Source organism: Ammospiza nelsoni, chromosome 3, assembly GCF_027579445.1.
Source record: "Ammospiza nelsoni isolate bAmmNel1 chromosome 3, bAmmNel1.pri, whole genome shotgun sequence".
Classification (NCBI taxonomy): domain Eukaryota; kingdom Metazoa; phylum Chordata; class Aves; order Passeriformes; family Passerellidae; genus Ammospiza; species Ammospiza nelsoni.
In genome coordinates, this window is record NC_080635.1 from 69,392,087 (window position 1) to 69,419,572 (window position 27,486).

The window sequence follows — 27,486 nt, forward strand, 5'->3', positions numbered from 1 at the left end:
TTCACAGAAAAAAAAATCTGATCTGTCTATTCAGATCTTGAATAGAGGCTCCTACTTGTATTGTCTGTCAAGATCTAATATCAAAATTACAGTCAACTAAGTTAAAATTATGCTATGAAACTAGATATCCATTTCTTAAAATTGTCATTTTGGTTATAGTCCACATCCTAACAACTCAGTGAAAAGTACTGATTAGCTAAAACTATGTAAGAGAAAAACTCTGTCAGTAATATATTTCAATTTTCAACATTTACAAGAAAGCTTCTAATAAAACTCAAGTACAAAGAAAAATTGAGTGTGGGATAGTCTCTCATGTGAGGCATTTTCTTCCACTGTAATAGGTAGTTACCACAGATGTTAGCAACAAAGTCCCAATCTCATGCATCACAGAATGCAGTAAGTGAATTCAGGCATGCATAAAGCCCTAATGAAATTAAGGATACTTGTTGAGGAAGGTGATTTTTGAGGCAAAACAGTTTGCAAGAAGTAGTATTTTGAATGAAAATGTGAATAAAGAAAGACGCAAATCTGTTGTGCAAAAAGTTGAGTGTTGTGACATTTTAAGTTAACACAGGAAGTACCAGATCTTGTCTAATAAACTGAATTTCAAGTATATAAAGGATACTTCATCTGAACAAGCACTTGCAATCAAACTTAAAACAGAAATGAAAGCTTACAATGAAACACAGGAAAAAAAGTAACCACTGTTATATGCAAACATATGGCAGCTTTGTTCTTTCAAATGTGTGTGAAAGAGTGTTTAGAATCCATAGTCTATCCCTATTTTTCCTATCTAAAAAAAAAAAATAAATTTCTAGCAATTCATAAAAAGCCTGTTTGAATCTCAAGCTTCCCCAAGACTGAAATGTTTTATTTTTCAAGTGCCACTATTTACAAGGGAAAATGTTATCCAAGATAAGAAAGCAATTACTACACTGACTACCAAGACAGTTCTTTGGGTCTGTTTTAGTAATGCATTCCCATCCTCTGCAAACCTGGTTCTTTCAGTTTGGATCAAGGGGCAACCACTGAAGAAGCTGACAACTCAGTAAGGCTTCCTTATGGTTTAGAGGGAGTCAGAATCACATGAAATGAAGGAATCTATTTGCATAACAGATCTACAGTTAGTCATATGAGAAGTGTGACATTTTGATTTGTGTTTTATACACTTGGTGCAACTAATGGAAGGATTAATTAAGAGAGGCTTGCTAGGAAATCATACACTGGATTACAGTCCAAAATAGAATTACAAAATGAATTTTCCCAAATAAATACTATGATCTCTATTCATATGGATTCTCATTCAAAAGCCTTTTCCCATTTTATAAATTCTGATAAAAAGCAGTTGACAGAAGTTACAGTCCTATTAATTGTTCTATCAAGACCATCATGATTTTTCCAACCTGGGTATGATAAAGATGGAGGTGAATTCCACTGTTAAGGACTTACCATAGGTTGCAAATGTTCTTCTTTGTTGCTCAAACATGAAATCATTGATGTGAGCTGGTTCTGCATATCCAGAAAGCATGTTTCTAGGTGCAGCCATTTGCTGAGTCCTAAATGGATTTTCTGGTCCAAACTTCATAAAAAATGATAAAACAAGGTGGAGCAGAATTAGTAATTTGTTATTTTTGTGTGTTTATTTTTTCAGGAAAAAAAAAAAAACCACAGAAGAAAAGAGACCCGTCTTTCAAAAATGGTAATGCAAAATCACTTCAACTTTAAATTTCTTACTGAATAAGCTTCTTCATCTGCTATTTCACACAGTAATCACACAGCTGTTGTGAACAGTTGATTTCAGGATTGAACTTTCTAGCACAGAGCTCAGGGTGATATGAGCTACTTGACTATTGATACTTGGCAGAACCAACACAGACTCACTATGGGACCAGTACAAGCATTCAGAAGACAAAACCCAAGGCTGTCCCACAGCAGGACTCCCTAACTAAAAAATTTACACACAGCAGCACTGAAGCAAGTTAAAAACAGTACTTTTGTTCACACACACCCATGGCTTTGATATGTTGCAAACTCGCTTATGAAAAGGCCAATTTATGTGGTTCCTCAAAAGGTTTTCTAAACATAAAGCATAACTAATGTAGAAATTTGAGACTGATGCAGTATTTGTCTACCTAGAAGGCTAACCCTTGGTTGAAGAGAAGAAAAACTGTACAAAGAAGTTAAATATAGAAAAAAGTTAAATGCCTGAACAGCTATTTTTATCTTTCAGATAGCCTGTCAGTTATAACAAAATGGAAAGTGGTTCACATGGCACCAGGCAGTCTAAATTCAGTCTTAAATGGTTTTTCACCATATAAATTTAGCATAGCTCAAGTTACTAAAATTCTTAATATTGATGTGAATAATTAAACTGAAAGTACTTTGATTTTAATGTTAAATCCTCCTCTTAAAAGTCTTATATCTGCAAGTCTTACAAATGTTAATTTTGCCCTAATGAGCACAATGAATAAATAGCAAAAATGTGAAAAGAGTAAAGGACCACTTCAATGCAGTTCATGTTTAACTCAACATCTTTATAACACTATTTTCCCAGCTTAATTTTTAATTTTCATAGCCATAATTCTGATAAACATGTTAAGACTCTTCTTAGAAGAGCTTTATGCAGAATATTAAAATTCAAGCACTAAAAATACCAAGACACTTCTGTAGAACCTATTTTTTAGTTTGCCCAAACTATACTTCAAAATGCAGCAGGCATCCAAGGAAGCTGTCTTATAGGAAAGTCACAAAAAATTTATACAACCTCTTTCCTTTAAGCCAAAGACACTTCTGCTCTGAAAACCAACACTGTTTCTTACCTCAGGTGCAAACATGGTTTCATAAGTGGGATTGTATTGAACTTCCTTGATAGCAGGATCAAGGTGGACTCCTGTTTCCACATCTTCCTGAAATAAAACAGGCATATTAATAACCCACTTTTCACACACAGACATTTAAATATATGACATTACCTTCTTTCAGTCCAAATTAGGGCTGTAGTACAAGTTGACACTTCCAGCATTATGAAAGAGTACCTTGGCCAAAGTTTCTATTTTACAAAAATATTGACTGCAAAACCAATGTCAGGTGGTCACTGAGAAACTTGTCTAAAACACTTGAAGATTTTTGCATGTGAGAAATTATTTCTTTTTATTTAAGGACTTCATGCACACATTTTAAAAACAGCAGCAAGATTGAAGGAAAGCCTTTTTTAGTATGTTTGAAAACCAGACTTGTAAAGAAGAACCAATTAAAATGGTCACAAATTTAATATCAAGGTATGAAGGTAGAACTCTACAAAAGGTAGAAGGCAGAAATCACAAGTAACTATTCTGAAAGTTGCAAGGAAAAAAATTACATATCAACATTACATACAAACATTAATTATAACAATGACTTTCACAGAATCCAATAATTCCTTATTTCCAAAAGGTACATTTTTATACTGAACGGTGTAAATGTAATTCAGCTTTATACTTAAACACATTTGCAAGTCCGTTGTGACAAAAACTTGACTTGCTAGATGAAGAGACAAGAAAGAGGATTAACCAAAATAATAACTTCAAGCAACTCACAGGGAAAAATTCAGAAGGGCACATGCAGCTGAAATAGAAGACAGAGAAGAAAGAAAATGGCTGACAAGGCAGCGGTGCCCAAACAGATCTGGTTTCAGAGCTTTATGAAGGCCCTTTCACATCATCAGAATCCCTTCCCTCATCAAAACCTCAGTTAATGAAGAATATTTTGCAGAACTATTACTGCCATTGCTTCCTGTATCTTTATTCTAGACAAGCAGCAATTGAAAAGGACCCAGAATGTGCTAATATAATGACAAAATCCCTAGTAGTCATACTGAAAAAGGTATCCTAGCATCACTGCTTGGTCAGTGCTTACCTACAACAGGATCCCAAAGCATTTGTGACTTACAAAAGAAAGTGGCACAACAGAGAACCAGATTTTAGTGGTTACTTCATTAACAGAAAATTATCTCAAATAAACTCAAAAACTTGCTTTATATTATAGTATCTCAAAAGAACTAAATGGCACATCCTTAACTTGTTAAATATTGTTAGCTATTCTCTGACATAAGAGAATAGCTAGCAAAACCAAGAGAAGCTTTTTCTCTCCCCAGTTCAACAGCAGGTCAATTACAAATTTGCTCATGCATACAAGATTTAAAGATTTTAAAATCTGGTTTTCTAGAACACAGAAAAGAAAAACAGTACCTAAAGATCTTTGGCTTGTTACCTGATTATATTTGATTAAAACTGCTCAGCAAAGGAAAATAAAAGAATGTCCAAAAAAACTCAAAACAAACCAAAAACATTACATCAGCAATCCCACTAATTGTTTTTCTACTAAGGCCACTGTCTTAGGAGAATTGTTAAGTCCAACCATAAAGCTTTACTCTCACCACGTAGTCAATTATTTTAACAGGCAGGCCCAGCCATTGCAATGATCTTGTCTGAACGCTCAGCACTACCAGATCTCGGCCTGACCTCATTTTTCTCATGACACCACCCTTCCAATTCACTGGGCTTAGATGTCAACAACTACTGGTACATTCACAGCCCCAATTTCATACACCATGAACTTGCCTGCAAACAGCACAGCAGGCCTAATCCTGTCACTCACACGTCCCCAGTTAGAACATGAGCACACCAAAACCACTTCCTAACCTGTGTTACATAAAAAATTACACTTCCTTTCACTGCTCCATATCATGAGGACATTTTCACAGACAGCTTTTTCAAGTCACATCATACAGCTTACTCTTACAGCTACACCTCACATCTTGTCCACAAAACCCAACATTTGAGAAAATAAAAATTAATTGATTGATAGTAAGGCAAAGTTTATCTGATCAGTAGTTAGTGACATTTAAACAGTGATAAGCTTACTTGAAATTAGGACAGTTTTTTCTCCTGCTCTTTAATCTGAAAAAGCAAAAAAAAAAATTCCAGATTTGCAAAAATGCCAAGAATTATTCATTTCTGCTATTTTTCCTCCTCTTTTCTTCCTGTGAAGTTCTATTATATGCTGCTTGGTAATTGAGAAAAGAAACAGATTGTGCCATAAAAGCTGATCCTCTGCTGGAGGATTACAGCAATTCTGGTTCTACTCTGCTGCTGGTGGAACAGTGCTGAGTCACTTGAAAGCCACACAATATGTTCACTCCTAGACCACCACAGGCACATTCTTTCTGTGTGAAAACCACCGAGCCTTGAAATTGAAGCACATGTTATATTTATAAGAGCTACGCTCCTCAAGACCTCCAGTCTTATTCACGTTTTCATGTATTAGGGCAGCAAATGACAATCCCATAACATGCTGCTGAAGCACATAATGGTTATCTTCTCTTTGGCTTTCAACTGTGCAAAAATTTGAATGTGGTCCAACTACCCACTCTATTTTCTCAGTATTTTTAAAAAATGAAATCTTGATAGGAATATAAAGTATTGACACAACATGTTGCCAAGTGTTTGTCCATGGCAAGAGTTCAAATTGCAGCAGACAAATTATGCTTTGGTCAACATCTGGTAAGTGCCATTTTGTACAGCATTATGAGACTCTAGTAGGTAGCAGAAACATGAAAAATATTAACTAGCCCATCATTCATTACATCAATTGCCAAGCTATCTGCATTGGTGTATTTTGGTTGTGGCCTTATTTTTATTTTTCCAGATGAGGGGAAAGAACTCATTGGCAACCTCCGCACATGAAGATCTCTGGGTACAACTGCATGCATTGCCAGAAGACCATTTCAGCAGAACTCATCTTTCTAAGACCCAGAAAGCAAGAAAAGGTAATACAGGTCTCACAACACTGTCCCTTTATGCTGGCAACAGCCTTAACTGCATGCATTCCAGATGCATTTGCCACAGCTGCAGCTGACAGGGAAGGGATCACAGGAGCAGCAGTCTGGCAGAGCTGTGACTGAGATAAGGTAATCTAAGAGATCACCTCTCTGCTGTGCTGTAGCTTTTCCTTTGGTCACAGGAAGTATTTATCTAAAAACCTAAGGTGAGCAATCCATCATGTAGCTTATGTGCCAAGTGTGACACAAGTGGCTCTGTGGGATGGGAGATAGTTAAGCTGAAAGATGAGGGCATCTGTGATTCCAGTGAAGGGCTAAGTATAACTCCAGATCACTTCCACTCTCAAAGGCACAGGAACCATTAAAAAAAGGGTCAAAAAGCTCTCAAACAGATACAGTGTTCCTTTGGAGAAAGTGAAAAGTTCAGCTGTAGGACTGGCAGAAAAGCAGCTGGTGTTTGCTGCCAACTCAGAAATTTTATTACTATGAGCTTTATGGCATGCTGTAATATCATGCAGTTACAGCTGTACACCCCACATAACCTGGAACCAAAGAATTAAGGTTTTAGGAAGTTACATTTTACTGGCTATCTTGAAAAACATAATAGAAAGAAGCTGCAAACTTAGCTCTATGTGTCACCTCTCTGCTTTTCTCAGCACTTGTAACAAGCACCAAACTGAAATACAGTGGCTACATTGGGCACCACATGTCAGGTAAGAAAAAAAACCCATTATTGAAGGCCTAAGAAAATAAGACCTCAATAGAAAACTGAGAAATCTAATGCAGCAGATTATACAAGTTTGCACAAATAAGGACAATCAAAAACTGAAAATGTTCACTCCATAGATCCACTGAAGTTTGGCACACAGATTGAATGAATGTCTGCCCAAGAGATGCAAGAATTACTGCTGGTACAAGGCAAAAAGAAGCAGATGACATCATTTCACCAAACTACTTACTGTGTTGGTATGTTGTTTTGGGGTTTTTTTTAATAGATGTGATGTCTACTAACTTGCAATAACAGGTTGCTTTACAATTCAGAGATGATGTGATGAGGTAAAAAAATTGTTTTGATAGTTAAATGCTGTCCTTTTGCACCTTTTGATTAACAAAACACAATCACACTGTTGTGGGAGAATGGCACACTGGGCTGTACTCTTGAGTATTAGCATTGCCTCAGGAATCTCTCTTGAGACAGGAAGAAGCTTTTGATGCTAAGTGTAGACAAGGGGGTGCTTCATTACACCTCCCCAGTTGTAATGTCTGGTTCCTTTCAAGGCATGCTCCTTCAGTCCTACCATAAAGCTTGGCCACTTTAAAGCATAAGAAAGAGGACAAGAAATAGAAGGGATTTTAGACTACAAGTACAGTAGATCAGATTAACTTTCCTCCTTAACAAGTTCCTTAAACATGCCACAATCCTCTTTTTATTGGAAAAAAAACCTCCTACCCAAATCCCATAAAACAATAGTGCTACTTTCTATGAAAATCGCTTAATTTATAGAATAAAAAATAGTACACTAATAAAAAATTATGTTAAAAGAGCTTGCTGGAAGTTTCTTTATGTGCACACAGAACAAAAATATTTCTTAAATTAAACAGCAGCAAAATCCCTGTAACAGGCAACAAACCAAAACCTTAATAAAAAGACCAAGGTGCACCTTGGATGATAACTCTGTTCCTTAGTAATAATCTAATGTGGCTTATATTTTCCAGCTTCATCTCATGCAAGCAGAGAGTTTTGATGTCTATATGTTGGGGGATTTTCTTTTTTTTTTCTGGACATTTCAGATAATAAACTTACAGCATCCCATTTCCCCAGGTATAGTCATTACTAGTTAGTCAAATAGCTAAAAAGGGCAGGTTGCTTTGCATAACATTTAATTAGTTTTAATTATCGATCGCATTAAAATGTGGCAAATTAAGCCCACATCCCATGAGCCACTGAGACTTAAGCAGTTTGTCACTTATCAATTCTTGCCTAAACCACTTGGGCTGTCAAATGCACATTATCTCATTCTAAAGATTTACAAATTTATTACCAAGAGATAAATAGCATTTGCAGTGAAGCTCCAACATTAACACATGGCTGTTATCAGCTTTTATTCTTTCCACCCATTCATGCATTCCTAATAGTAAATGACTGCCTCACTAACTTCAACAGAATAAAAATAAACCAGCAAGAAAAGCATATGCTAAATAGTTTTGTTGAACTAGGTTAGATTCCCAGGATCTTGCAGGATGACAAGCTCTAAACACCCATTCTCTACAAGATATTTTGTGTCCAAGAAAACTGGAAAACCCACCATGTCAAAGAAGACAAACACTCCTAACCATAACACTTCCCAAGTCCACTAAGGTTCAATCACTGCTACAGAATTGTCACACACCACTTTGTATCTTTCTTCTCCCCATTGCTGGCAGGATTAGGTTTTAAAAAACATTAAGGAGAGTGACTGAAGTCTACTTCCTCCCCTTATGTAAAACTCTTCTGGAAACCTGCACAGTGCCAAACGTGAATTAGATTGAAAGGGAACTGACATTTCCAATCCCTTCTCACATTGAAGGCAACACAAATCTCCAGCTCCTGCACTGGGCTGGGCCAGCCTTGTTATTTTAACCCAGTTAAGTGTCCTCTCCTCAAGACTACTGAAGGGAATGCTGTAGAGAAGTATCATAAAATCTGCTCCAATCTGAGCCTTACCCTGGACAGAGATCAAACAATAATTGTTCTCTCAAAAGCAAAGCTTATAGACACAGTGGTTCCTGCAAAGTGATTTCTTCACAGAAAGTACAATTTCCTGAATTTCCTTCTCCATTTATAATCCAAAAGTGAAGATAGAACTGTCAGTAGTGTTAGGGTGATTTTTTCATAGGAATACAAACTGTAGGAACACTAATTATAATTGGGTTTGACAACTGCCTGACTGTTGGCAACTGGGCTCTTTCCCCTTCTTGAACAGCCTCTATTTACAATACTGTCATGCTTACCTACTGCTTGATGATGTATTTGGAGAAAGAAAATATCTTGATTAACCTGTCTACTGTTCCCACAAAAGAAAACATCTGCCTTATGGAAACTTGGCATCTAGGGGAGAGTAAGAGCAGAGCAATGATACTTCTGCACTCTCCCAACAGCCAAATATTTTCAGGTCTTGGTGAGTCTTGAGGAAATCTGTATTTATTGTCACCTCATCCTTCAATGGATCTCCTCCAAGTACTTGTCCAGACTCTCCTTGCAACAAAATTCTTCTACACACTGTACTTTTTGGCATGAGAATAAGCCCTACTGCACATGGCACGAAGAGGTGCATCCTTTTATTTGCTTTGAAGCTAACTCCTACTAGATAGCTTATGGCTGCTGTAATGGAAGAGACAGGGAGTGTTTAACCCCCTCTCTGTGCCATTTAATGATTTTGTAGGTGTCTGTCATATTTTACACCTCAGCTGTCTGTTCTGGCCTTCTCACTACCACCTCTTACAGAAGCAGAACCCTTCCTCAGCCCAGCTATCCTTCTCTGAATAGTTACTACCTATCTTCTTCTGCATGAAGGGACCAGAAACACAAACTTCCATCCTTTGTTGTCTTTCTTCAAGTGATTTTAGTGGTGCTAAAAACAGTAATAGAAGCATGCAACTTTCATCCAGTGGGCTTTCCTGTTTAGAATGAGAACAGAAGTGTTACTGGACTGGAGTCACCAATAATTACAGCTGTTATCTATTACGAGCAATTTAACATCAGGATCAGCAATAGGCCTATTCCAAGAAGCAGACTGTCAGAAGAGGGTGTAACAAAAGCCAGCCCCTCAAACTTTTAAAACACAGTTACCAACCATTAGCACAGTTTTCAATCACAGAATAATTTTTTTCATAGAAATGTGACTTTATGTAACTATGATGTACTTTGAAATAAGGACTCAGCAGATTTTAACTGACAAATTAAATCCATGTAGGAGTAACATCTTAGGGCTTTATTTGATATGCACACTTCAGTAGTCCAAATGCTGTCAGCTCAATGTGCTAACAATGACACCTGCTTTTAAAGAGAGTGAGGACCTGCTCCTGTTTAAAGCATACATAAGCCTTTGGCCAGTTAAGAGGCCAAAATTCTGAACCAGAAACAGCTGAAACAGTTAGAACACAGAACACCAACCATTTCAGGTTCACACTCTCAACTGCCAAAAATGCAAGCTGTGGTTGCCAGTCCCTGTAGCTGCCAGTCCCTGAGCAACTACATAAGCCTTTGTGCTGGTGAAGCAAAGGGAAAACCTGTTGCTACAGGCTTAAGGATGGTAGAAAGCACATCCAGTGCTACTTGCCACTTACACTAACACTCAGGAATTAATTAGTTAATTAGTATTTGCTCTCAAATGTGCACAAGACAACCTGCTAGATGCTGCAACTTGAGAAGCCAGGTTTCCAAGCCCCTAAGAGATAAACAAATGTAGTCACTATACACAACACAACTTCTACACAAAAATATGATAAATTGTGACGTGAATTAACTAATGACAACAAAGTGAAAGAGCCCATCCATCTCTTGGTCACTAGGCAAGAAACTTTTCCGAGCATGTGGCAGCAGGACAGTAACAATGACAGTTATCACAGCAAGATGCCTGCTTTTGATTAGAAATTTGTTGCCTGTACAAAAAACCCCAAAGCTAAATCAGCACTCTCCCCACTCCCTTTCTGGTAACACAAAAGTGAGCCAATGTGATACTGAACTTGAAAAAGAAAGGGTTCCCCAGCAATAATGGTATAGGAACACCAACCAGCTTGCAGGTTGTCCTTTAGAAGAGGATTCAGTTGCAGCCACCCTATCACGTATCGACTTCACCCCACAACCCGGGAAAACCACACAGGAAAACACCTTACACAGGGAACAGCAAGCAGTATCTAAGGAACTGGAATCAATGAGATGAGATGAGATGAGCTCTGAGATGGAGCTTTAACAGACTCGACCCCTGCGGCAGGAATCCACGGGCGCTCCCCGACACACGCCCTTCCCTCCACAGCTCCGACCCCCACAGCTCCAAGCAGGGCAGGGCAGGGCCAGGCGGCGGCACGGCACCCCTACCGGCACCGCGCCCGTTCCGCCCCGCTTCCCCAGTCCGGGGCTGCTCCAGGGCTGCCCCCAGCGCTGTCCCGGGGCCAGCGGGCGGACACACCGCGGGGCAGGCGGGCGGCCCGGGCCCCGGAGGGCTGCCTACCTTCACGGCTACTTCCGGGGCCGCGTCGACGGGCAGGGCCGGGGGCGCGGCGGGAGGCGCCCGAAGGTGCAGCACGGCATCGCGGCTGGCGAGCACGGCGGCGGAGCGCTGGGAGCCGCCCTCGGTCTCGGGCTCCGAGTCGGGCTCCGAGTCGGAGCCGCCGTAGGAGGCGAGCGCGGCTATAGCCGCCGACATCTTGGCGCGGGGGATGACGGGACGGGCAGGTTCTGGCAGCTCCGCAAGGCTCTATGGGTCCCTTCCCCCGCAGAACGAGCGGGGTGGAACTGCGTCTTAAATTGTGGCTCGTTAAAACAGAAAACACACTCTAAAGGATAAATTTTGTTACAGGATATACAGGCGCTTGATGGGAGAAGCACCATTTGGGTGTTGACGGTGCTTAACCTTTCAGGACTCTACAGCAGGACTACAAGCTCCAGCATGCAACGCGGCGCCGCGCTCGGAAGTTTCCCTCCGGCTCTCGCCTCCACTTTGCCTGGCGGCAGGGGAAAATAAATATTCAAGAGCCCGGGGAGAACTCCAGCCGCCCACTTCTTCTCCCACACAAAGCGTCTTCGCCGTCTTTTCGACAGAAGGCAACGGAGCGGGGAGCCCGGCCTCACAGGAGCCCTGCTTGTCACCCCCGGGCTCCCACCGCTCCGGCCCCGTGCCGTGCCCCGGGGAGCTCCGCCCCCGCGCGCTGATTGGCCGCCGGCACACCCGGCTTCGGCACGTCACAGCGGCGGGACCCCGCCCCGCCCGCGCCGGGGAGAGGGAGCCCGGCGGGCCGGACTGTACCACCTGCCCGCCCGCGGGGTGGGGGGCGGTGGCGCATGGACCAGCCCGAGCATCGGGCGGTGGGGGGGGGGCGGCCGGGTTCGGCCGCCGGGTAAACAGCGCTTCCCCCCCGCTCCCTCCCGCCCGGCTCGGCGAGCCGGGAGAGGCCCCGCCCCCCGCGCGCTCACACACGCGCACACACACAGAGACACGCGCGCGCTGCCCGGTGTCTATTGTGAAGCCGCCGGGGACGCTCCGCGCCCGCCGCCGCCCCCCGAAACACGGAGCCGCCGGCTGCGAATGGCCGGCGCCGCCTGAACTTCCAGCGCCCCGGCGGCCGCGGAGGGAGGGGCTGAGGCTGAGCGGCGTGAAGGTGCGCAGCGAGGGCAGGCGAGTAAGTGCCCCCCGCCCCCCTGCCTTGCTTCCCCCGCGGTCTCTGGGACTGGCGGGAGGGACCGGCCCCCGCTCCCCATCGCCGGCGGGGCTGCGGGACGCGCCTACCCCACAAAGGGACCGGCGGTCGCCAGGTGTTGGTCCCCTCCCCTTTGTGCGCGCCCGCGCGGGGGGCGGCGGCGGGAGGCTGTGATGGAGGGAAGGTGGAAGCACGCCGCGGAGCCGCTTTCCTCCGTGTCCCCGCCGCCCCCGCGGGCAGGGGCATGAGGGGGGCGTGTTGCGAGGCGGCGTAGGGGAGGGTGCCGCACTTGTGCCGGAGCGCGGCGCTTGGCTCTCCTCCTCCCGCTCCCGGCCGCCCCGTGTGCCCGCGGCGGGATCGGCCGGCGGGGAAGGTGCGGGGAGCGGGGCCGGGGTCAGCGCGCGGGCGGGCGGGCGGGGGGCGGCGGGTGACGTCACCGCCGCCAGGTGCGGGGAGCGGCGCCCCCTCCCATCCCCGTCCGTCCGTCCCCTCCCGCCGCGGGCACCGGCGCTGGCCCGGGCAGAGGTGCGGACGGGCGGCGGGACCGCCGGGGGATTCGGTCCGGTTCCCGGGCAGAGCTGCCCGCTGGAACACTGCTACCATTGTTAGGAGGGCTCGGATATCGCGGGGGATGGCCGGGAGCGAGGAGAAGCGCGTAGGTTCCAACTTCTCTCAGCCCGCTCCCGATCGCCTTCCTCCGCGCCCGCGGACGGGAGCGATGGGAAGGACGGAGCGGCGGCCGAGGAAGCGCTGGCGGTGCCGCCAGGTGTGTGCAGTGCTCCCGCTTGCACCTGGAGCCGCACAGTGCCATGACTTCCCTTCGAGCCGCATGTGCTTTCGGAATTAAAGTGAGCACACAGTGACATCTAATTGTGACACAGTGGCATTTAATCCGATTAAATGCTCTACTTTGAATTTTCCACCCTTTTCAGCAGTCACGGTTTAAAACATTTGTTAAACATTTGTTTTCTTAGCTTGAGAAGGTATCACTTCGTTTTATTTGTTTTTTTTAAAAAGGCTAGAATAAACGTAGATGGCATATAGAAAGTGTTGGTAGTGTGGAGTGGAGCAAGGTGCTGCATTAAGATTTGTTCTGTTAGACACAGGTATGCTATGTCTTTGTGTGCTAGAACAGGATTTTAGGTAAAAGTCCTACGTATTTCACCGCTAAGACCTTTTGTTTGCATCTCCAACAGCTGAAATATGCTACATTGAACCAACATTTCATATGGTAATGAGCTGACTTTTTCGTCTTAAATCTAAGGATGATGAATCCATAAGTAAGGAAAACTATATGACACTTCACATGAATCACTGCTTATTAATATCAAAAGGGGTTCTTCCACTGCAGTCAATTGGTTTATTGGCAGCAATTGTTAACTGATTCCATATGACTGCATTCCTTTTTCTCTTGGCATGCAGATCGTAGGTATTGTCTGAAGTTAAAAGGTGTGCTTCCTGAAAAGTGAAAAATTCAAGGTCTGTTTGTGCAACCAGTTTGTGATGTTTTGTCTGGAGAACTGTATTGAAAATCATTAAAGTAGTTCTGCCTTGTTAACCTTGAATTTTAAGTGTTTGATTCACAAAGCTTCGGTAGCTGACATAAGTATGTTCAACTGTGTTGTGTCCAAGCATCCAAGTTCGCTTGCCAGTGAAATGCAATCATCTGGGATTCTAGACGCTTTTGTTGCAGAACCTACAAAAATCATTTACTGGTTTAAAATAGCTGCCTTCCTGGTACCAGCTGTAATAGATAAACAAATACGTGAGAAAGCATTCAGGGCAATACTGTCTGAAGTTTCTCATTGCTTATATAGTAGCAAAGATTAATTTTCAGCAAGTGAGCCAATGTCACTTCTGGGTATAAAAAACTGACTTGACTATGCTTTGAAAGTGTAGATGGCTAATGTACACCATAATCTAAAATCTGGTTTTGTCAAAAAAGCTGAGGAGTTGCTGCTGGTCATTTGTGTTGAGCTAATATACTGGTGTATCTTGACTATCAGCTGCATATTTGTAATTTCAAGAAGGGGTTGATCAGTATAAAACAAACTGAAAGGAAGATAACAGCTTTTCTGAAAAGCTCTGCTCATTGATTACTGTGTGCTGCATGTTCCCATTTAACTGAATTCCACAAAATGTGTTCTGTTATGCGTTGGATGCTGCTGGTTCCGAGGCAGACTGAGGCAGTGGGTGGAAGGTGGTTCGGGTTGCTTGGCTTTGCTTTCCATCCAGCTTTTTCACTGCTGCTTTGCCTTGCATTCACTTTGCTTCTCTTGCTTTAATTTTCCAAAGGAAGATAATACTGTCTCCCTTTGTACATCACTCATATATCAAGAGGGCCTTTTAACACTTGTTTGTTGTTACTCCTCATGTAGTGGCAAATACTATTCCAAGTATTACCATGTCTTTTCCCCTGGTGAAAGGAAAGAGGAAGAAGTATTTTAGGAGAGTGGTTCCTTGAGCAGTAGAAGCCTGGTTTTTACCTTTTCTTTTTCTTTTCTTTTTTTTCCTTTTTTTTATTTTTTTTTTTTTTTTGTGTGTGTGTGGGTTTGTTCAGGGTTTTTTTTTAATCCTGAGAGTGGTTGTAAGCTATAATGGAATTTTTTTTTAGTACAGTCTCATTCTTTTGTAGATTGTCTAATGTCCAACAAGGTGTTAATGCATTCTGAATCCTTTCCCTTGGTCAGGACAATTACAGCATCTTGATTTCGTGAACTTAGCATTTTATAGGTATCTTTGGGAATTCTACATCTCTGACAAATTTGGTTGGATTCAGCCAGCCAGTTTCCAAGTGGAGGAACACCCATCAACCCCCCCCCCCCCCCCCCCCAACACTTCCTGTTTGAGACTGATTTGCTTCACAATTTGAGGTACAATATATTAAATTTTAACATTTCACAAATTTTCCTCCACATCAGTCTTTTTCTTCCCTATAGTTGATCACGAAATCTGTTCCCTCTACTTTTAATGTATTCTATCCTACTTTCTTTTCCCTTTGCTTGCTCTTTCTTAGTTCTTTTTTGTTGCTTTCCATTATGGGCATGCTTTATCTCACACCCTTGTGCTTTCAGCTGGTTTTTCTTCCCCACAGAAAATGATGCATATAATCCTGCTTATTCTAGTTTTTTCCTGTATATTTTTTAGTTCTTCTAAATTGCTATCAGCCCCCTTGCATATACTCTCAATTCTCGTCCACCAAGATCTGTAAGGCTGCAGTTTGGAGGAAAGGGAGGGGAAAAAAAACCACCATGATACTTATCAGACAGAGAATTGAACCAAAATACAAAGTTCTGTTGTCTGTGGGAAATACAGATTTGAAAGAAAATGAGGGTCTTTTGCCTCTGTTCATATTCTTTTGGCTGCTGAGAAAAGGTATAATGATGTAAGCCTTCTCAGGTTACTCCTGCTGCGTTTGGATTGGGCCCTTTTCTAAGCACCTGCTTGTGTGTCCGGTGCATCTCAGTGTTCTCTAATGTAGCTGCTTGGAGACTGAAGCACATTTTATAACTCGCGCTCTGCTGTTTCTGATGCCTTGGAGCCTCTGACTGCTGCAAGGGTGATAATACCTCTTTTCTAGTTTTTGTTATTTTGGACTAGGTCCCGGATTCTGAAAGATACCGAGGCGCCAGATTGCAAAAAGAGTTCTCTGTTCCAGTACATCTGTGAATCAGTCTCTTTAAGTTTTTTGGAAGGGATCTTGAGGTTGTCTGACACAGATTACATGCTATATATTTCATGTTTACAAGGTGTGGTTTCAAAGCAAGAATGATATGGGATAAGACTGAAACAACTTAGACTGTTGTACTTGTTTCAGATGACTTTGCAAACTAAATAATATTTGTTGCAGAGCCACCTCTTCCCTAGAGGATGGAAGCTGTGCAGCTTCTTCGAGCTACTCAGCTGCATATGCAGTACTGTGAACTGCATCTTACAGCACAAGCTGAATGAGTACTGTGTCAGAGAGGCAGCAAAACTAATTGTAGACTTCTGGGAATATAAACTTAATTAGCATAATTACAAATTTATATTGGTTTTCTTAATTCTCTGAAAAATGTTTTTTCAAATCAGTTAAAGGACAGAAAACGTCATCAAAAGTGTATACATTTCTGAAAATGTGCTGTGTTTTTGGGGGAAGCTAGATTGACAGCTTGCTTGTCTGTTGGTATAAGAAATTACCTTATACTTTCAAAGAACTACAGGATAACAAACAAATGTAGTTACATTTTAGCAAAGCTCTTAACAAAGAGCAGAAATAATGGATAATTTTCAATGAGCTTGTACCTTTTTGTTGGCTGACTTTTTCAATTAGATACTGTAGTTGCAACATGAATTTAGTCTTCTGACAGCTGATTCCATGCAGAATAAAATATTATAAATGCCCTAACAATATGACATTTAAAACTTGTTAGAAAACAGGAATCTATTCTAAAGCCAGGTGTAGGTTTTTGGCATATAATAAAAGACATTATATTCTGTTATAGCTAAGGCATTTGTACTGTCTTTTCCCTTTTTTTTCTGCTCTGTGGTAAGCTGTATCATTTTCTGCAAGTATTAATGGAGTGTCTGTTCTCTATTTGCTTCTTGTTTTCACACATTGAAAAACAAATTTGGTAGAAAATTGGTCAGTAGATTTTAAGTTACTGAAGGAGAGTTTCCAACAAATACTCTCCAAGTGATCTCAAAGTTTGCATAGGGAACAGGACTGAAAGTCGTTGGGTGCTCTTAATGAAAAACTATACACATGTAATTCTCATCCTTTACAATCACAAATGCCTGCAGATAGAAGTATGTGGTGACAGCAGACTGATGGTAGACTCAGTGGTACTAACTGAAATCACAAGTATTGGTACTGCTTCTGCAATGATAAATGTGCCTCACTAATCTACATGGGGTTTTATTGCAATAGTAGCAGAGTGGATTAAATATGAATAAAGTTCGACTTTGCATACACTTTTAAAAGGTGCAATTGAAGGTTCCTCACACCAGGGTATTAAATGAAAAAGCCATGATATGAGAGGTAAAATATTTTCATGGATCACAAAAATCTCTGAGAGGAATTAACAGAAATATTAACTTATAGGAGACTTAATTTTTTCTCTTAAATATTGAACAGGAGCTGTCCAATATATTAGTCATCTGTAGAATTTGATTCATAAAGTAGAATTATTTACTGAGGATTTAAAACAATTTAATCAAATTCACAAATATTGGAAAGGTCACCTGAGAAGTCTAAGCAAGCTTTGTGGAAGGACAGCAGGATGGACAGGTAAAACTGCCTGTTGGTATAGGCAAACCAGTGTGTTTTGGAAGCAGAAAATAAGTTTCCATTTATATGTCTGAAGAGTTTCTAAATTAACTGTATTAATGTAACAAAATTTTTGAGCATTATTATAAGGTTTGATAAGGTACTGTTATCCAAATTATAGGTGTAATCAGAAGTGGGCAAAAAAACAGAGAAGGAATTGCCATTGTATACAAATTCATTAATTCTTATCTGCTATTCAAAGTGCATTATTAACTGTCAATTAGTTTAAAAGAGATAAATCACACTATTGCAAAGAGTTTGATATGATGGATATGGCAGAGTTTGTCAAGGGAATGAAAAGATTGGAATTATTTACCCAAGGAAATGAAAGAAAGTGAGGAGTGGGCTATAAAATACATGTGAATTTAAGCTCTCCAATAGCAGATGTAAAAGCAAAACCCCTTCAATCAGTAAAAAGCAATTTATTGAAGCCATATGTTTTTTGCAAGGAGGAGGGAATTGAGACTTTTTCCCTGTGTCTGCTAAATGTACCTGTATTTCTCTTGATACATGTATGTATCTGTATACCTGTCTTTCCCTGATAGACTGTTTCTCTTGAACACACAGAACCAGCTTAAACTTCTTGCTTTACTTGCTTCAATAATTTGAACTTTGTTCTTTCTCATCTGAGGTGACTACTCAAATAAATTAATATTCATTCCAGTGAGGTATTCTCAGTTTTCAATAGCTGAAATAAATGTTGTAATTCCTGGGTTTTGGAGTAATTTTCTGGCTGTTTGATGTACTGAACTATTTTACACAAAATGAAGCAGTCCAAGCCAGAAAGGTAACGTGTAAAACTCCTGCATCAATAGATTGAATATAGAAATGGCTTGTAGCATGGGGATGGGAAGTTTGAAAAATCATGAATGAAAATTGATGTATGAAGTGAAGCTGTCTTAGACCAGTCCAGCAAGTTTATGAGTGCCCTTTTTGGGTGTGGAGTCTTCTTCCTTTCAGAGTAGCTCTTTTGTCTGGTATCTGCACTGCATAGCAGATGCATAGGTTATGGAAAACTGAAAAAGTGATTGACACTGAGATACTTTACTGGTCATATTTATGCTAAATACTATATTGAAGTGGCTTGTCCAGCTGCTCCCAGTTGCCAGTTCTGATGTGATGTCTATAGGGTGGCCAAAATTAGAGTTGTTAGGGATATTTCTCCAACATGACACTCTTTGTGGTTTGAGAATCTTTTACCTTCCAGCCATATTCAGGTTCACATGGATTGTCTGACAGATGAGCTGTACCAGATAAGTGGTTTTCTACAAAAATATCTCATTATCATAAAACAAAACCACACCACGCCTTCAAGTAATTAAAAAAATTGGGAAAATCGCAAGTCATTTATAAGTTGATAATATGTGGGAACTTAAGTAATTCAACCAGCACTTGTAAAAGTGGCATGCAGAGTCAGCTTTTCAGTAAAAAAAGGAAATGCTTAACTTGTTAAATCTTGTTCAGCCACTAGCCACTGAATGTCTGTGCAGAAATGCTTAGAAAGGTCTTTTAACTCTCAACAGCCTTTTGTTGATGTTAAAGGAGAAGGCTGTGATTGACAAACTTCCTCAACTGTTTCCATATGCGGTTGTGAAACTTAGCAAGCTTGAGAATACAAGTGAAAATACAGGTTGAGTTTGTCATAGGTCTCTTCATTTGGAAGCCTCTCTTCAGGAACAAGGGCTTTACAAAAATTGTCTAATTTATGGGGAAGGAACTTTGAGTTCTATGCCACCCAGCTACCCAGTATGGCAGATATTGGTCTCTGATGGTGATACAGGACAGTGGTATTTGTTACATCTTGATACTCTGAGCAAACTGCTCTGGCTGATCCTGTTTTGGGCAGCCTCGAATGTCCTATGATTAAATGATCTTCACAGCAGAAGGAAAAATTATCTTACAGTTAATTCAGGAGGAGTGATAGGTGGCTTTGACTGCTGTAGTGATGGTAATGAAAGTTCCTGGCATTGCAGTTTGATCTGAATTTTGCCTTGTAAAAACAGATCCAACCCTGTACAACACATATGTGGTGTTGCTGGGCTTACACTGTAGCTGAGGAATGGCATTACATGGCAGGATGCATACAGGTATCAGTCAGAGGCAGAGGGAACTCAAGATTCAAGACTGTTGTGCCAGGGAAGCTTCCAGTGTGGCACCCACTGGAAGCAGTGCTGTCTGTGTACCCAGGCAAGACAAAGGGATGCATTCTGTGGCTCTGCCTAGCATGAGTAGTTTACTAAAAAAAAAATTAAAAATATCCCTGAGTTAAAAAGAAGTTAACAGTTTTTGTTTCCCACGGAAATGAACTTCAAGGAAATCTGCCTTCAGCAAGTTCCATGCTACAGGAGGGATTCTGTACAATTCAGTCCAAAAAGATTATCTTGTCTGCCAGCTATGATGTTTCCAGTCAGATATTAGGAATTATCTGTGTCTAGCTGATTTAGCTAGACTTTTGTACATTCTACTTCTAACTATAAAATTTTATTTCTTTGTGCAGAAAATGGAAGAAGTTTTATTAGCAAGGAGAAAGATTTTTGTTTATACTATTGCTCTAAAAGATGTCCAGTTCTTGTGGGAGGAGAATTGGACCTCTCTTCCATACCTGTCACTACTCAACACATTATTTTATTCTGGGGTGACAAGTGAAGTACATGTCTAAGTTCTGGACAGGTTTGTGTTCCTCCTGTATGGTCATCTGTTCTACCTGCAGGAAAGTCCAGAGTGGTGCTTAATGGCTCAAATGTTTCCAACTACCGGCAGTATTCATTAAAAAATTGATAACAGTGATAGTACATTGAAAGGGAAAAGAAACCGATTGAGGTAGATGGGATTGATCCTTAAGATCTATCATATTTCATAGATTCTTAAAGTACTACCATAATTATAGGCTGTCTTCTAGTAAGCTATAGTTTCCTCATAAGTTTACTATCTGTTTGTTTATTAGAAATCTGATCAGTGTTGAAAAAAGTTCAAAACCTGTGGACCATCCCTTTGAGTGTCTGGGGATTTGGTTAATAGAGCATAGCATGTAATAACTGGAATGGCCTTCTCATGGTGGATTGCCCAATGATGGGACATCTTAATAAATGTATGTAAATTTGCGACCTAAATTTTTTATTAATTCTGAACTGCCATCAGCTTCTGACACCATGTGCTCTGTGTAGATATTAAAGAGTTTCCATAGGAAGTAGCTGCTTAATGATCAATATTGTCCTAAAGTAATACTTGGTAAGAAGTTTCATGTAGAATAACTTACTGGTAGAGAAAAATCTTAATATTTTCAATCTCTTGCCCTGTTGCATAAAACAGCCCCTTAACTTTATCTTTCATTGTTTCTGGGAATACATTGAAAAGCAAAGGCATTTGTATATAGAAACAATCTAAATGGGTCATCTTTTGTGTCTGAGCATTTTCAGAAATGTAAGTGCTTTCCAGTAGCTCAGTGCTTCTATATGGAGCACTGGCTACCAAGGCTGATTTTTGAGGTATGAATGTGGTAAGAAGTGTTTCAGATTTTTGGAATCCTAAAACATATGCTGATTATAGATAGTCTAGTCCATCCTTGATTATAATGAGCCTCTTCACTAATAGTAATTTTTTTAATTGAAACTGTCTGTGTCATTACAAGAAAGAGTCTTTTTAGAAAAAAGGATTAATTTTATTAAGCAAAGAGATAAAGGTGTGGTTTTAAAATAGAGACAGTTAGGAAAAAAGGCTTCAAGAGCTATGTAATGCAGTCATAAACATATTGGATGTTGAGGTACTGTTCTGTTTTTTGGTCAGTTTTTGTTTTATGAGAGAGCTTGATGGTAACTTTTTAGAAGGCTGAGGGACTTTTAAGGACAAATTCTTCTCTACCTGTTTTATATCTCCTTTTTCCAGGAATTGATGAGATCATGTAGCAGTACTTTCAAACATGCACTATAAGACTCTTTAATGTAAATTTTCCACCTTCCTCAGGAGTCTGACTTCCAACATGAAGCTTTTAATGTTTGGTGGTTTTTTTTTCCTTGCAGCTTGCATGTATGCCATTTTTGCAAGTTAGCAGTTTAGCTTATTTTTCAAGATATTACATCCATTTAGATCCCAAGACACATCTGTTAGCTTTATTTTTAGAGTGCTCAGCTACCTCTTAGCTGGAGTTGCAGACAAAATGATAGATGGTTGTGATTTCATGTTGAAACAAGAGCAACCGTTTGGACTCAGTTGTTGATAGGATTGTAGAGTCGTCTGATTCACCTGTACTTGGGAACAGTACTTTGATTCAAAAGAAACACTTCAGAAAAATATATGTTGTGTGTGACTGTTGAAATGTTGAAATATCTGGAGCCTTGTAGAAGGAAAATATGTATTAAGTGCACAGAGTTACAGCTTTTCAGAAAATGAAGACATTTTCAAATGCTTAGAACACACAATGAAACACTTGGTTTTAATTGTAATAATAATATTGTTGAGATTGACATGGCGTTTTTTTCTGAACTTTCTTAATGAAAATTTATATCTGGTACATGGTAGTCCCACTGCAGTGCATGTATGAATATTGGCTGGAATTATGCAAGCCTTGGAGATAAGATTTAATAAGTGACGTGCAGATCTATTTTAAAAATGTAAGATCTGGAGGATGTATTGTGTGTCCTAGCTGCTGAGTCATGCACAAATATTTGATCTTTTTCTGCTCTTTTGAATCTTGAATTGTTTTGTGCTTACTAGAACAATGGCAAAGGTAAGGTGAACAATACTCAGAGTTTGTTTGTCTATAACGTATTTTTAATATATGTGTTGTCCTCCACAGGAGATAGGATGTATGTTTTTGAACTCCCAGAAGACCAAGGAGGATGCTTCTGCTTTGTAGGGAACAGATCTAATATCAAGGATGGGTACCCTGTCTCCTGGCCATATTTTGTAAGAGAAAAATAAGGACAGCTGCTTCATTTTTTGAAGGAAAGAATGTAAGCAGCTAAGTTCATCTCCAGTGGATGAAGAAGGTTGCCTATAGATTTAAATCTGACAGATGAAAACTAGAGAAGGGATGGAATTTAAAGTTTACCTGTCTGTACTGTCATTCATAGATTTTAGTTTCATGTCGTACTGTGTGTTGGTAGTCTGGAAGAGGTTAAAAGAGGTTTCTTCTCTGAAAAGAGGTTTCTTGTCTGACAGTCCATACTGTCATGGGCCATATGATGGGGCTGAGACAGTTCTGGCTCATTTCCAGACATGAGCAGATAGCTGTCTTCAGCTGCCCATGTAGGTGTACTGTAAATGTTGTATTAGATCTAGGCTTTAACAGTATGGTCAGATTTGACCGAACTGTATGTAATGAAAAGTTGCTTGACACAACATGTAATTAAAAGCAAGATGGGGTGGGTTTTTTTTGTTTGTTTTGATGCTTTTGTTGTTGGGGTTTTCTGTAAAAATAAAGTTGTCTGTGCAGGAGTGAAAAAATGTATCTTTTACATGAAAGCTGATACACTTAGGTATGTGGGAATGGAGTCAGTGTCTTATAGTGTCTTTATTAGAAAAAACTAAGTATGCCTCAAACTAAACACTACTGGTGATTTAATATTTTTAATACCTTTCCTCCTCCTGATATTTCAATATGGAGTGAAGTGGTTAGGTGCACTTTGCGTAATTTAAATTATTAATAACATATTAGTAATCTTGAATGCTGTTTGGGAACAGACAAAAATTAAGCTGACCAGTAACTATCATATCATGGCTTGGTAGGGAAATGAGAATTGACAGACTGTAGAACCATGTTTCATTGTGATTACAAATTTCTCTCCTTCACCAAAATTCTGGTCTCAGCAGGATCATGTTCTTCCCTGTATGTATTAAGTTTAAAGTCGCAGTATTTTCCTCTCACTCTTCTAAATACAACACATAAGTGCTGATTTCCCATCAGCTGTCTTTATTGCAATGGAGCATGAAGTTATGAAGGTGATTTATTCCTACAGGCAGCAGAGAGACTTTGAGCAAAAAAATTCAGCACCTCTCAATGTTTTCCCCCATTTTCAGTGCCAGATATGCTTAAGCATCTATTCCTGAATCTGGTGCTGTGCTGCAAACCTTCACTGCTGTGATGCAGCTAATAAGAGCATATATTGAACTTTTTCTAAAACAAGTAGTTTTCAAACTTTTTTCCTTGGAGCTGCTGAGCATTGTTTACTGCAGTTTGAGAAACACTACCTTGGTTTGAGTATCCCTGCTCAGTTGTACCTCTGTGTATACCCACAAAACAGAGCTGAGAATGAGGAATGCAGAGACAACAGGTTCACTGTGTTTCAGTGGAGAGAGGAAGGTACCCAAAACTGCTGCTTTGCTAAAGGGCAGTGATGACCTTCCCTTAGAGAATGCCATCTAATGCCTTTCTTCTCACCTCAGTGTTTGTCATCCATGGTCTGTCACATCTACCTCAAATGGCCCCCTTATCTGTAAGGGGACACGTTTCAGTGCAACATTAAAAGCCCCTCAGATTGACAGCTGCTGTCATGGAGAAAGAGATCTCTGCAGATACTGTGTGGCTGCTGCTTTTTAGTAGCTGAAGAGCCTTGAGTCACTTTAATGGTCTGTTGTGGCATGTATATAATGGATATTTCATGGAATTCATAAGTTGCTCTTTGTCAGAACATTTTGATCTTAAGGTATTAGAAACTAATTGAAGTGAACATTTCCCTTCAGCCCTTGCTGACCTCTGCAATCCACGTTACTGCTTGAAATAGTAGTTGCATTCACTCAGCCATTAAACAACTTCTAGAGCTGTACTCTGATCTCAAGAGTGTAGTTCTCTTAATGTTCTTTTTTAAGTTGGCCATAAAAGAAAGACAACAGCTACTGTCAGAACTATTAAGCAGTAGTGTGCAAAGTGAACAGGCTAGTTTAACTCACTCCTAAATATAATTCTTCTAAAAATAACTGTACTCCAAACAATAAAAATTGACGTAAGTTGACAGCATGTTTTAGCAGATGTTGACAAAATGTTGACTTCTAATTTTTGAGCTTTTAGATAAAAAATGTAACAAAAAGAACTGAAAAATAATTGAAAAATTAATTAAAAAAATTAAGCTCTTCTCATTGTCCTTGTCTGGGTTTTTTTTTGGTCAGGTGAACACTAAAAGAAGCATTTCATTAGTCTTCTGATTATTTTTTTTTTCCCCTCATCTCACCATTGTATTCTTTTTTCTACAAAATGGTGATGCTTGCTGAGGCTCTGGATTGAGCAAGAGAAAAGATGCTCAGTCGTGGAGTAAGTTACTGTTCACAGTTCTTACCTTTTTGTTCCTTGCTAAGCAAGGCAGTAAATAAAATGCTTTGTTCTTTTTTTGTGGTAGAGGTAAGTGTTGCCTGCATGATAAAGTTGAATGATGACACACAGGACTTGCTTTAATGTGTAGATATCATACACAAGGCTAGGCAAATAAATGTATTACAAACTGTTACAGCTGGTGTCAAGCTATACTTGCTTAAATTGGTGGGTCACTTCAATGGATGTGGAAGGCTTAATCATTTTAATAGCCTAAGTAATGAATTGTAAATTATAGTTACTGCTTGAATTTTTTTTCTAATTGCTCTAAATAATAATAAAGAATTTCTGTCCATTGTTCTAGTTGTGAGGCTTATCACTCTTACAAATATTTTAAAGGTTGGACTGCCAAAATTATGAAATGAAATGAAATACTGTGCTTATTTTCATAAGTCCATCATTATGTATCTAAGGAAAAAACTGTTTAATAGGAGTAGAATTTTAAACTGAAAGCTAGAAATTTGTATCAAGATTAAGAAGACAGGAAAAGAATAATGTGTGACCAATAAATTCTAGAATGTAAAGACTACAAACATTTTGGTTTATTTCTAATAACTAGTGTAACTAGTATAATTTAAAAACTACTGATAAGGCACATGGTGTGATTCTTGAGGCTGCCCTCCAACTCAAAATATTCTCTTATCTATGACTCAGGGATATGAAGAGGGTAAAATTTGCTGTCAGAATTTTAAATCTTATGTCATACGGTTTTTTGGTTTTGTTTTTTTTTTCGTTATTAAAAATGCTGATACGTATGGGGATTTTTTGAGGAGTGTTATTATATCATGATGGGTAAAGCTTGCTCAGCAAAGAAATTTTTAGTGAACTCAATTAATTTGTTTATACCTAGGGCACGAAAGAATATAATTCTAACCAAAGCTTTGCAGTTACTGTTTAAAAGGTTTGCTTATGCTTTCATTGTAGACAGAACTGTATTTAGAGAGAACAAAATAAAACCATAATCCTGAGTGATTTTTTCTTCTTAATTGGAAGAGTTTTGTTAAAATAAAGATGCACAAGGTCAGACCAGTCATCTTCAGTGATAGATGAATTGTGTGTGAAATCCTAAAGGATTACTTTGTGACTGTTCACAACTATAATAAATATAAATGTCATGTAACATCTCGTAGCATTTATAATTGTTTTAATGGAAGCCTAACAGAACTTTTAGAGCTTTTCTGCTCTCTTTAATGTCTGGTCAGAAGTGTTATTAAGGAAGAAGACTGTTTGGTTTCATCTTATTATTGTCTCAAGACTGGAAGAAACCAATAACTACAAATGAGGTTTAAGAGGTGAAAAATAGGATTTGGAAAAGTATAGGAAATTACTAACAAGAACAGTGAGCAGCCTCAGGATCATGTTGGCAGTTATGTTCTGGAAAAGATTTGCTCAGATTCCCAACTGAGTCTTAAAAACTCTGCCACCAAATTAAAGGAAGCCTCGAGTGATGTCTGCAATAATAGTCTCATTTCTGGGTATTACTAAATCACCATTATAACACAATTTGTGTGGACATCTCAGGAAACCATTTTTTAAAGTATTACAGCTTTTTATAATGAGCCAAATTTAGCAAAATAAAATACAGACTTTAAATCTGCTAAGATGTTGTGCAAAATAACCTCTTTACTTCATTTGTTCTTCTATGTCAGTTGCCAGGTTCAAGTGAAATCCTGACTCTTGATAACCTTCTGCTTTTTACAGTAGAACAAATAATTTTCCTGAAAAAGGAAGCTTTGTATTTGTCTGCCTCTCAATGAATTTGGTTTTTTCCCACTGGTAGTTACTAGAAAATGTCAGAGTGGAAAGTCAGAATCTAAACCATGTCATATTCCCTTTCTTTTCAGTTACAGACTATGGATAGAGAAGTTTTGTCACAAGAAGAAAAAGTTTGGTTTAAGGGCCTCTGTGTTAATGCAAATGCTTAGATGGGCTTTGGGTGAGGATGAGTTAGGCAGATTTCAAACTTTTTTTCCCAAACCTAGTCTTTGGCAAGAAACCTGATGAGTACTATAAAGAAAAAAACGAATCACTAAGTAAGAGGTGAGTGAAAACTTGTGGCTAAAAATTCCCCCTCTCTTTCACCAAGGCTGAAACAAGAACACAGACTAGTCAGTCGTAATTTGAATCCACTCATTTCACATTTTGTTTTGTTTGAGAGTGTGTTCTATCTACTTAATTTCTGTCCCTCCTTGGATGAAAGCTAAACCTGACAAATATTCTGCAACAAACCCCTGTTGTGGTCAGTCTGCTGTGTGTGAAAAAGAGATTTTTTCAGTTCCCTTCAGCATGGAATGAGAATTATGATGTCCACAGCTGTCTGTGATCACATCCTGGTGTGATGAAGCTGCAAGACATATGGATGAGTGGGATCAATATATGACATTATCTGTGAAGGCACTGAAGTTTAATCATCGAGTTAAGATTGGTGAAGCACTGCAGCAAGAAACTGTAGGGAGGAGTCAGATGAAATAGAAAAAAACAAGCATTAGCGAATTTTTTCAAGTGCCTACTGAATTTGAAGGGCAATGGAGGCCTCTGTGTGATTTCTCCCCTAGGAAAATTAAGTTTTAAAACTGCCAATTTTTCTCTTAAATTATTTAAAGCCCCCACCCTTTTGAAATTGGTAGTAAAATTCTCAGGATTTCTTTAATCATGTGCTAAATG

At 39.8% G+C, this 27,486-nt stretch overlaps 2 protein-coding genes across 4 annotated transcripts in view; one reads left to right on the plus strand and one right to left on the minus strand.

Moving 5' to 3' along the window:
* CDC40 (cell division cycle 40) overlaps positions 1–11,487 on the minus strand; it is a 36,677-nt gene extending 25,190 nt beyond the window's left edge. Inside the window, exons 1-3 of the mRNA XM_059469316.1 lie at positions 11,029–11,487; positions 2,820–2,906; positions 1,450–1,579 (exon numbers count right to left, since the gene is read on the minus strand). Coding sequence (XP_059325299.1) covers positions 1,450–1,579; positions 2,820–2,906; positions 11,029–11,223 — 412 coding nt within the window. The 5' untranslated portion in view covers positions 11,224–11,487. The remainder of the gene's footprint in view (positions 1–1,449; positions 1,580–2,819; positions 2,907–11,028) is intronic.
* Positions 11,488–11,991: 504 nt separating this feature from the next.
* WASF1 (WASP family member 1) overlaps positions 11,992–27,486 on the plus strand; it is an 87,218-nt gene continuing 71,723 nt past the window's right edge. For 2 of the 3 annotated variants that reach the window (XM_059468210.1, XM_059468212.1), the window contains exon 1: positions 11,992–12,196. The gene's annotated coding sequence lies outside the window, so the exon portion shown is untranslated. The remainder of the gene's footprint in view (positions 12,197–27,486) is intronic. The other variant, XM_059468211.1, reaches the window with a different exon arrangement.